Raw genomic sequence first — 12,281 nt, forward strand, 5'->3', positions numbered from 1 at the left:
TCTAAAGCTAATCAGGGAAGCATAGGAATAGCCCTAAGTATGCCAGTTGGACGCTACTCTTCCTCTCTTGGAAACAGTTATGACCTGTTCCTGGCTCCCTTCTCCCCTGAAAACGAATATCTTCAGGTTATGGCCTCTTCCATCTTCTATCCCACACTCATTCGCAAGCATTGCTTTTTATATTTGTTGGTGTTAACACCTTCCTGGTTTAAAGTCCCCATGAACAGGTAGGATGACATGACAAAATTATAACCACAAATAATTTCCAATTGTACTGGATATAGAAAGCATGAATATTTATTTTTAAGTCAAGCAATACACCCAAGGGTAGCTATTATGCAAAGATTATTAGGCACAATGTTCACTTCTCTCTTCTGATTAATGTCCTTCCCTATGTGTGCTGTTGTTTAACATTTCCTCTGCATAAAGAAACTGAATCCATTAGTATTCAATTCCCTATAATAACCTTCTGAAAGAGCAGGCATAAAAACAAATAATGACTTGTTATGATTACTGTATTATTTATTATTACTTCAGTTCTACGTTTGCCTTCTCGCCTTTTCTGAAAATTCTTCATACAGAGGAAACATTACCAAATTCAAAAAAGTAAGGGAAGTCAAATTGTTAAAAGGACATAAAGGTTGTTGAGGACAGAACTGAGAAGTTTGTCATTTTCAGTGGTTAGATATTGAATAATTAGTTCATATTAAATGGCTTATTTTTCTGTCGCTGTCATGCTGTTGAATAATTTGCTGCCCAGTAAAAATTTCTGAGACAGAAACCTGGAACTGATAAGTCAGGACTGCAAGGAAGGAATTGCTGTCTTCCTTCTCACAGCCTCTCTTTGCTAGGCCTGGATTGCCAAGACCCTGGATGCTCGGACTTCCAGGCATGGAAGGAAAAGATGGCTTCTACATCTTAGAACCAGGACAGGGAAAAACAGCTTCACGGGGCTGCTAGTCCACCTGCTCCAACCGTGGCAGGCCATGTTCCCTATGGTGGGGATAAAGCAGAACAAAGCCACTCCCTCATGGAGTTCACATTCTAGAAGTCCAAACTAAGATGTGGCTTTATAGCAGAAAAGGATACCATGTAATCGAGTCAAGAATCAGATTTCCAAGATTTAAAACGTGTAAACACCATTAAGCAGCTGTGACCTCAACCAAGCAAATTTAGCTCCCCAAGGTTCAGTTCTCTCATAAGGAAAAAAAATGGATTTAAAGACAGTTCTTTTGAGGATTCATCTTGTAAATATGCTCAAGGGATAGATAGCTTGACCATCAGGTCCTCTGTGTAGAAGACCATGGAATACTGATGTTTTTAACTCTTTCATATAGAAAAAGAACTATTTCTTATCTATGAAATGAGAGGGTTGGACTAAAGTCAATTACAGCTCTGGAATTTGAAATAGACCACTCCTGAGGTGATAGTTTAAGATTGTGATGCTTGCTTTGCAGATGAAAATCTTTAGGAATAAAAAGTAAGCAGAACATGGCAAAGTCAGACATATGTTTGTGATTCTCGATAGATCACTGGAAAGAATTATATTATTATATACAAAATAGAATCATAACCCTGAGCAATATGTCTACTAAAAACAGTTAAATCTTCCACGATCAGTTATTTTGAAGTTTTAAAATTAATATTCTATTGCTACATTGTTTATTTGTTATTAATAAGTCATTTAAATCTTTTAGAAAAATTGTGGAAGGAAAAATTAAAAGTAAAACAAATTATGTTGAGAAAAGAATGGCTTGTGAAGATCTAGGGGGTAAAAAATAAGTTGACTTATTGAGAATCACGCAAATAAATCTGGCTTTGCCAAGTTCTGCACACTTTTTACTCCTAAATATTTTCCTCTCTAAAGCAAAAAAATCGTAACCTTAAACTATCTTTTCGAGGATTAGTCACATTCCAAACTCTAGAGCTGTAACTGGCCTTAGTCTAGCCCTCCCATTTCACAGATGAGATAACCGGGGCTCAAGAAATGAACGACTTTTCTGAGGTCACACAACTAGTGAATAGACCAGCTGAGACACAGAGGGACTCCTGGTTTTATTTTTACCCCTAGGTCAGAGTTACTGCCACCATGATATTCTGTTTGTCTTTTATTTAACTTGGAATTGACTACCAAAAATTAAAACAAATAATCCTGACTAATACTTTTACAAATGCATCACATGGCAAATGAAATAAAGTTGATTTATGACTTTCAGCCCCAACTCTTTGTTGTGCCCAAGGGGATCTTGAGTAATGAACACATCAGTGACAAATATGCTCACTATTCCCTTGATCTGATTGTGACTGGAGTCTTCATTCTACTCCTTCATTCAACCAAATTACTTGTTGCTGGGCCACCAGGCAGCTTGTACCGTCAGCTAACCAAGAACCTATTTCTCTGAACTACATATTTCTGCACAGTTTTCCCTGTGTTTGCCTTATCAGAAACAGTCTGTCCAATTTTCTACTTTGTGAGCAACCAGCTATGATACAGGAGCAACAAACTGTGAAGGCTCAGCTCACAAAAATGGAATTTAGTGTAATTGTCAAATATAGCAAATGTAATCTAACACAAATTTAATGGTATGGATAACCACTGTGATTTATGCTAATTAGGCACAAGTGGGAAGAAGCTCATGAAAATGACTGTAATTAATATTATTTTACAAAGTCATATTGAAATTCTAAAATGAGGGGGAGAAAGGAGGAATTAGGTATTTCTAAAGACTTCTGGATTTCAATCTGGGCCTGAAAGAGTATTTTATAACCTGTAATGATATATGTAGCAAGTTATTTGTTACTAATAATAGGTAAAATATTGAGGGTTTTTTATTAAATATTAAAGCCAATTCAAATTTATTACTATACTGACACTCGAATCTGTATCAGTTCTCTTTTAGTGCATAACAAGCCATCCCAAAACACAGTGTCTTAAAACATGGCAATTATTTATTTTGCACAAAATCTGTGATTTAGGCAGGATTTGGCAAGGACAGTCCTTCTCTTCTCTACCAGGTTGGTAGCTCCAATAAGAGTTGAGAGATCTGTTTTCAAGATGGTCACATAAATGGCTGGCAAGTAGGTACTGGCGTCAACTGAGAGCCTTGGTTATGCTCATGTGGGTTTCCCATGGGCTGCTTTGGTTCCTCATGGAACAGAGGCTAGGTTCCAAAAGCAACCATCCCAAGGAAGACCAGTAGAAGTCACCTAGTCTTGGAAATCACATAGTGCCACTTCCTCTGTAGTGCAAATCTGTCCGTACTCAAGGAGAGAAAACACAGACCTCACTTCTTAACTGAAATAGTGTCAATGCCACATTGTAAGAAGAGTGTATCTTGTGGGAGATATTGTTTTGGCTGTTCTTCGAAAATACAAACTGTAACCAATCTGTCACACCATACACTGGGATTTTATATTCTTTGAGTTAGAGCATTCTTGCTGAGTTTCATTTATTACTGGAAAATAGCCATGACCATAGCCTTAGTTACCTGTGTCACTTATGAGACCTTATTGTACATGAAAAAGTCACCTCCTTTGTATCATAAGTATATCTGCAGAATAGTAAAAATGGCTGAGATCTTACCTGAAGGATCAGCTCTTTGGAGCAAAAAGAAGAAGGTAGAGAACTGGGTAGACAACAAATGTTTGTTGAATTGAATTGGAAATTCTTTCTATGGTTAGATACATCCCTGATCTCTTTTCAACAAGATGTGGCGAGAAGAGACACTCCCATGTCTTCTCCCCTTTTTCTTTCAACAGCCAAGTGATCACTCATTTAATTCTAGATGTAAATCCCTCACATTCCACCTATCAGCCTTTCTTCCATTGTCTCCCAATGATGAAATATGAAGAGAGAGGGGAAAGAGCACACATCTCACATCTCTTAGGACCAAATAACCTCATCATCATTGGGATTAATTAATCAGTGGTATCCCTTATATTCATCATCATTTTAATTAATCAATCAGTGGTACCTAAAGGCCATTAAACACAACAAAGTCCTTCTATTCAAACATCACCTGTGCCAAATTCCTCTTAGAGTGTGTAACTATGGATGGGAGACATAAATAGGCTTTTTTAAAATCTCTAATGACAGAGCTAATCCCCAAATTCGATTAATGTTTCTTAATTGAATGCATGAATGTATATTGGTTCTTTCCATCTGCTGCAGCAATCCATTTGAAGCTACTAATAGCATGGAAGAGGTTTCCTGTTTAGAGAAAAAACAAGCAGCTCCTGTCCCATGTTCTCTCCTGGCAGAAAACCTCCACCTTACTGCCAGAAGCTCAGGATGTGCTCCCTTCAGAACCAGTCAGTTTTACTTCTCTTATTCACCAGTGGAATTGGCAATCAACAATGCAGGGACCAGATGTCTCTCCAAAACATCCCACTTATTTATCTATTGCTGTGAAATTGTTCTTTGTTGTTTCACCTATATACATCTCTGCAATTAAGCCACAAGCACAGTAACCTTTTTTTTAAAAAAAAATTCTTCTCCTTGTTTTATCCATACTCCATCTTTCACTGGTAACTCTATAGTACAGGAAACACATGAAGTGCTTAATAAATACATGTTTGACAGTTATGGTTTGATGATTCAGTCAGCTTGCACTTCAAATCTTCTGCAAACTCTGGATTAAGAACACATTCTAGTGAATAGACAAAAAGTCATTGCTTTATCTTGAAATCTATTTTAGAGTTACAAACTCTTTAAAATCTCTTGGTTATTAGTAATATTTTGACAATGCTCTTTAATCATTAGTTAAAAATGTTTAACAACAATGCAAGGTATTGGCGGTAGGGTGAGTTATGAGAGTCCTGCATGATGTTATATATGTTTGTTTTGTAAGTTCACAACTATTACTATTCACTTATTTATGTATATTTATGTACAAGTGATATACTTCAATAAATTATTTTTAAAAAAGATTAGGTAATCTGAAAAAAAATCTCTTTGGGAACCAAATGCTGATTATTAGGTTCAGCAAAACAGCATTATGAGTCCTCACTAGACCAGGAATGTATACTTTATGGTTCATATCAAACCCTAGATTAAGTATTGATGCATGCTGCTTCCTAGAGCATGAGTAGTAAGCCCTGCATTAGTGTTAATATAAAATTCATGGGTTAATTAATTTTCTTTGAGCATTAGGTTATTGAAGACAAACTCATAGGTCATTAGGCTTCTCGCTTTTCTACAGTAATAGAACATTACTTTTAGTCAGCTGTGTGTGAATAGTCCCAAGGGGGACCAGGAGAGGATCTTGAGATATCTCCTTGCCAATCCATACAACTCAAAATTAATATTTTCTCTAAGGATGATAAACTAAAATCATCTTTGGATATACTGGTCAAATACATTTTATGTGGTAATACTGTCTAAGTAATAGCCAATTATTCCTTTAAAGGTAGAAAAATATAAATTTATTTCTACTATCAATTTTATAGAGTCCTATTAACTATTTTTGTTCAGTAAATATTAAACTTCCATCAAGGTAGATTTTTCATATTTGTAAAGAATTTTAATCCGATTATTCCTACTAATTTTTGTATCCAAAATAAGCACAATACCTAATAACACTCTTCCTCCTTCCTAACATTTGAATGAAGTAATATATCTTAAAATGCCTAGTACATTGTAAGCTGCTTTAGAAATGTAAGAGAGTTTTAAATATTATAGTATTCTCTGAAGGTCCTTCACCCTAGATTGTTGAGAGAATTTTATTTAGATTGACTAACTTTGCTTATTTTTGCTCTCCTAGAATTTGGAAGAAAAATCTATAATCCTTTGTGGGTAAGAGAAATGGAAGAACAAATAAAGTTCTTGTTTGCTTCAAAAATGAAAGGAAGGGAAACGGACTTTGGCCCAGTGGTTAGGGCGTCCGTCTACCATATGGGAGGTCCCCGGTTCAAACCCCGGGCCTCCTTGACCCGTGTGGAGCTGGCCCATGCGCAGTGCTGATGCGCGCAAGGAGTGCCGTGCCACGCAAGGGTGTCCCCCGCGTGGGGGAGCCCCACGCGCAAGGAGTGCGCCCGTGAGGAGAGCCGCCCAGCGTGAAAAGAAAGTGCAGCCTGCCCAGGAATGGCGCCGCCCACACTTCCCGTGCCCGCTGACGACAACAGAAGCGGACAAAGAAACAAGACGCAGCAAATAGACACCAAGAACAGACAACCAGGGGAGGGGGGAGGAATTAAATAAATAAATAAATCTTTAAAAAAAAAAAAAAAAATGAAAGGAAGTTACAAAACAGATGAGAAGGTGCTGGCCAGTAGCTCCTAATGACTTTTACAGAGGTTCTTAGAGATAGTATCAGGTCTCTGGCTTTGTCCTTCTCTCAGGTCAGCATTCCTCCTATGATCAGTCTCCTCTAATTTATTTGATGTATTTTATCATTGTCCTTCAGGACTTCTAAAAGAAACTTAGGTTGAAAAAGTGTGCTCATATTTCATTCACTGATAGCTATAAGCATATCTGACATGACTTGAAAGTGATGGATGGTTATTGGTTTTAACCAAATATCAGGACTGTATAGGAAATGGTGTTTAAGGCCAGGATCCAAGTATAGATGAGTGTGTTCTAGAGTTCAAAAAGATTATAGGTTTTTAGGTCATCCGGTCATTGGGATGCACATTAAATACCTTATCAGTGCCTGGCAGCAAACTGAGCACTCTGTAAACTGAAGGACTTTTTATTAAAAAGTAGAACAGACTTAGCCAAAGGACTCCTTGATAGAACAAAAGTAAAGTCACAGAGGAATTAATAAAGCAAGGGATGTACAACAACTAAGTGCATGTAGAGTAAGTTTACAAATAAAAAAAAGAAAATTTGTACAGCCTGCACTCACTTATTATAGTAAAGATGGACAAGATAATTTGTGTTTGCAAATAAGTCATGATACAAACTAACTATGAATCTTCCCCATATCAACAGAAGACAGATGTTAGCTGGAAGCAAGTAAAAATTAAGCACATTATTTCAGATATTTGAAAATAAGTCTTAACTCGCTTTAACATCATGCTAGTTGAGAAGCAAACATCATGTCTTAAAAACAATAATTATAAAGTACATCGTTAGTTCTGAAGCTTGCTCAAAAGATAAAATGCAAAATGGGATAGGCTTCAGTATATTAGTAAGCCTCAGTGAACTCCTTGAAGGTCAGTATTTTACTGTCCAGTTGCTATGAAGAGAATAAAATACATTTCTAGGATTCATTTACTCCTAACAAAGAAGAATGAGAGTATCTATAAAGTAATACATGTGCACCTGTTAAATGTGGCCCCCTAATTGCTAAAGAAACAGAGTGATGTAGAAAATTATCCTAGGGAAGTTGTAAGAAATTATTCAAAACGTTGGCTGAAAAGATGGAAGGAGAAATTTCCTATAGAAAAGAGGTGCTGGCATAGAAGCATAGGGGTAGAAGCTATAAGCAGTTTCACTTGAGAAAGCAGGATTTCTGAAAAGAGTGTAAGAAGAAATGAGTCAGGAATAGAGTGGAAAGAAAACATTGGTAGAACACCTTCCAAGACACAGAGAATAATCTGAGGCCAAAGACTGTTTGTTTTTCCTTTTGTTTTTCCCATAATGTCAATGAAAATCACTCAGCTACTCCATTTTCAGAATGGATGACCTTTGGTCGTAGACTATCCACCATCCTCCTCAAAGATAATAGGAGCTTAAATATATAGCAGAAAGGACAGCTTGCTAGGAAATCAGATGCCTGAAGAAGAGTGCCTTCAGGAGGGCTACATTTTCCAAAAATGAGACAAAGCCTTCAAGGTTACTTAAGGAAGACATGGAAACTAGAAAGGCACATGGTCAGAGAAACAGCAAACAGTCACACAGACAGTATGGCTTAAATGACCTTTTTCTGTCTTGTAAAACACCACTTTTACTTTTTTTGCAATGTCTGAAACAACTGCTTTCACTCTCTAGGATGGAGGAGGGGACGTACATTTCACCAGACTCGGGAAAATTGAGTGGATTCTGACATTACAAATTCCTTTTTCCATCAGCAGTAGAGCTTTGCTTTGTCAGGAGAAGAAATGGAAGCGGCATAATTAAATAGTAATGCTTTTTTTTTTTTTTTAACCTTGTTAAAGTAAACTAACTGTATAGAAGCTGCCTGCCACATTTATATACTTGCAAACTTCTTTTTTTCTTTTCAAAGAGTGGATATATGGTGGCGTGTGGTGATAGTAGTTCAAGCAGAAATAAAATACTGGCACTCATCTGCAGAAATCCGCAAACATGCCCCGTAGAGAGCAGAACATAGGTGTCTCCAAAGTAGTTTCCTAACATTGAAGGTATAATTTTATTTTACTTTTTTTCCTCATGTATTTCATTGTCCAATAATCCTTCATGACTCAGAGGCTTAAGAGTCTGTAGAGCAGAAGAGGTCTTCGAGGCCATCCGGCTTTGCCTTCTGGGTAAAGAAACCAAGATCTGAGGGAAGTGATTTGTCAAGGTCACGCTGCCTGTGCAGAGCAGAGCCAGGCAGGTACCTGGTTTTTCCAACTTCCATAATGAGGTATTTCTTACTCCCTTTGTAAAAACTGTTTGGACTTATCTGTGGGATGAAATCTATGATAGCTTCATTTGTTGCTGGAAAATCACGACATATCACCTCATTTGATGGCCTCTTCTTACCTGTTCATTGAAAAGGAAACCAGGAGCAAATTGTTCTTTCTGTTCTTTCCTTTACTTTCTTAATTTACAATGTTTTTAATACTTTAACTATAATATTCTCTGAGTCCAAAGGCAATCTAAAGTAAAATTTCAGGTAAATCTTAGGAGTAAAGAGTACACCCCACTCCTCAAGCACATAGCTACAATCAGGCATCCAAAGATAATTATCACCAAGAAAGCATTCCAAAGAAACTAAAAGGATGGAAAGGATAATATGTTACAATCAATATTGATATTTACTAAAGTGGGATGAGAGAGAATAGTTAGGTCAGGGAACACATTAAAATAATATCGCCTTGATTGTGGAAAGACCAGCATTTTCTAGTTTGTTTTATTTTCCTATTCAATCAGTGGCGGATTGTCCATTTTCCTAGGATTTGTGAAAGAAGACTAACCAAGGAAATGCATGCTGTTATTTTTATTCCTTTTCTTTCACAGTCTTTGGGGGACACCCAGTGAGACCACCTTAGAAGGCCATCTTTTCAACTCATTAGTAACTGAATCCCTTTCAAAAAGGAATAGGACTGACATACCTTATACAACAGGGAACAATATTAATGAAGCTACATTAGATTTCAAAGATGTGTACTGAAAGCTTTTGTTTGCCAACACACATACCACAGCAAATTTAACAGTAAGACTTGTGTATAGAGAACCAATTCTGTGCCAGGGTACAGCATAAGAATTAGGCAGTGTCTCTATTCACTGGGTTTATAGTTAAATATGAAAGGCAACGCCACCCACGAGGGAAAAAAAATTGGAATACTCTCAAAAAAAAAAAACACTAAGTGAATAGGGAAGGAGAAATCATGGGCATTTATGTTGTCAGGAAAATTCATCATTGTTTGTCCTTAAAATCTAGGGAGGTGGTTCCAAGACACAGGAATTAATGAGCACTGAGGAGAGATTTGAAAGAAGGACAATGAAGGTGGTCTGCCAGAGAGATTGTAGGAGACAATATAAACAGTATGGCTGAGTGAATACAAGGGAGATGGGAAATGCTCAAGGGCCTACAAGCAGGGCAATAGAAATAATTCACTTAAGAAACATGAACTACACAAGGGTGGAGACAAGCCTCAAAGGTGAGCAATAGAAGTTTAGATCCAACATAAAAAGCCATTGAGGAATTCCATAGTAAGTAAAGAGATATGAAGGAAAAAAAGGAACACTAACAAATTTGTAGTGGATGGCCCAAAGTCATCACAAAATGGCACACTGTAATGGTCAGAAATCTGAAATCAAGGTGTTGGTAGGGCTATACTCCCACAAAAGGATCTAGAGGAAAATCTGTTCCTTGACTCATCCAGCTTGTGGCAATTCCTTTATTCCTTGACTTGTGGCCCCATCACTCTGATTGCTACCTCTGTCTTCACATTGTCTCCTCCTCTTCTGTCTCAAAACTTCCTCTGCCTCTCCCTTAAAAGGATGCAGGTGTTTATATTTAAGGCAAGGGAGGAGGCAGTATGATCCAGATAATCTCCTCCTCTCAAGATTCTTAATTTGATCCCAACTCCTGCCATAGGGAGTCATAATCACTTTTTTTTTTTTTTCCATAAAAAGCAATATTCACAGGTTTCAAAGATTAGGACATGTGCATATCTTTTTGCAGGCCAACATTCATTCAGCCCACAAACATCTGCTCTCTGGCTCCCAAAAGTCACATCTGTTCCACACACAAAATACATTCACCCCATCCCTACATCCTCCCAAATCTCAAAACCCATTATGGCATCAACCCAAGTCCAAAATCAACTCTAAATCTAAATCTTATCAAGATCAGTTTAGAAGTCCCACATCTCATCATATAATCCAAGCATTATATGAGAATGATCCATTCTGGGATCCACATCTGTGGATCTGTGAAACTAGAAAACAAATTACTTGCTTCCAAGATACAATGGGAGGACAGGCATAGGATAATAGTTATAGACATTTCCATCACAAAAGGGAGAAAACGGAAAGAATTTAGGGGTCACCAGTCTCAAGCAACTTCAAATTCCAGCAGAAGAAATTCCATTAGATTTCAAGGACTGAGAATAATAATCCGTGGCTCCAGGCTCACCCTTTGAACCCACAGCTCTACCCTCTGGGTCCATGCCTCCATCAGTCTCTGCCTCTGAACCCATGGCTCATGCCTTTGCCTTTCTGTACATGGCCCCAGCCTCTGGTTCCACAGCTCTGGGCTCAGAATAATTTCTACTTTTTCTTGAAGGGTAGTATAGTAGTTTGGTATTGTTTATGAATTCCAAAAATAGATATTGGATTATGCTTGTAAACTGGCCTGTTCTTCCAGGTATATTAGATTGTATTAACTTCAGAGGTTTCACTTTTACTTAATTCAATTGTGATTAAGGCTTTGATTGGGCCACATCAGTAAGATGTTGTGTCCCCAGCCCTTTGGTGGGCAGGGACTCATGGCAGAGAAGTTAGTGGGAGTTTTAATGCTGGAGACCTGGGAAGTAAATACACAGAGAAGAAGATAGGTGAGGAAAGAGAGAAGGCTCCATTACACACAGCAGAGGCCCTGGGAAGAGAGAAGAGTCATTCGCCTGATAGTTTACAGCTGGCTTTGTGGAGAGAGCAAAGCAGCTGAGCCTGGAGAAAATGAACCCCAGGAGAGAGAAGAGACTTATCCCAGGCTACAGCTGATACTGGAAGAAACAGGGACCATGAAGCCTTAAGAGGAAGAGGAAAGTTGAACCCTCGCAGAGACTGGCAGCCATTTTGCTCCAACATGTGGCAACAGACTTTGGTGAGGGAAGTAACTTATGCTTTATGGCCTGGTAACTGTAAGTTTCTACCCCAAATAAATACCCTTTACAAAACCAAAAAATTTCTGGTATTTTGCATCAGTACCCCTTTGGCTGACTACCACAGGAAGCATATGTTTGCAGCTGAGTAGCTCTATCATCCCATTTCCTGCCTGTAAAATACCGGAAGTCTGATAACCCTCCTTCATCTCCTATCTTTTGTGTCCTTTTCAACGTAGGTTGGCAGTGTCTCTGCTGGTACAACATTCTCAAAAGCCTTATGGGTATCCTCTCTATATAATGGATATTTACACCATTAGACAAGAGGGTGTTCCACAGATCTCTTTGATAACCCCATTACTGTTCCTAGTTTCCAGTGAGATGGTTGAGTGGACCATAAGTTATATACCTCCTATTTTCAGCAAAAGGTTGTCTAGCCACACGTTGGCCTTATCTCCAGAACTCTTTCCTAATGGTAAATCTTCTAGCTGGATAATTTGAGAATCTCCTAAATGATTAAGTTTTGGATCCTTTTTGCTCAACAGTTATTTCATCATTGTATGTTCTTTCCTCTAACATTTTACTATAAGGAGCATGAAGAAATCAGACTACACCTTCAACACTTAGCTTGGAAACCTCCTCAGCTAAATTCATCACCTACAAGTTCCATTTTCCGCACAACTGTAGAACACAATTAAATAAGGTTTTGCCACTGTAAAACCTTTCCTCCATTTCCCAATAATAAGCTCTGCATTTCCTTCTGTAACATTACCAGCAGTACCTTTTATATGCATATTTCCATCCACAATCTGTTCAAAGCAATCAAGAATTTTTCTATCATGCTT

General features: G+C 37.9%; 1 protein-coding gene across 5 annotated transcripts in view; it reads right to left on the reverse strand.

Annotated features, from left to right (window-relative positions):
* Window positions 1–12,281, reverse strand: part of DGKI (diacylglycerol kinase iota) — a 501,434-nt gene that overhangs the window by 32,473 nt on the left and 456,680 nt on the right. Inside the window, exon 29 of one of the 5 annotated variants that reach the window (XM_058297428.2) lies at window positions 6,762–8,647. The exons of the other annotated variants lie outside the window; for them this stretch is intronic. Within the exon in view, the coding sequence (XP_058153411.1) occupies window positions 8,373–8,647 (275 nt within the window). The 3' untranslated portion in view covers window positions 6,762–8,372. Of the gene's footprint in view, window positions 1–6,761; window positions 8,648–12,281 lie in introns of those variants that run through there. 5 annotated transcript variants of the gene reach the window in all.

The sequence above is a fragment of the Dasypus novemcinctus genome, chromosome 5 (assembly GCF_030445035.2).
Source record: "Dasypus novemcinctus isolate mDasNov1 chromosome 5, mDasNov1.1.hap2, whole genome shotgun sequence".
NCBI lineage: Eukaryota > Metazoa > Chordata > Mammalia > Cingulata > Dasypodidae > Dasypus > Dasypus novemcinctus.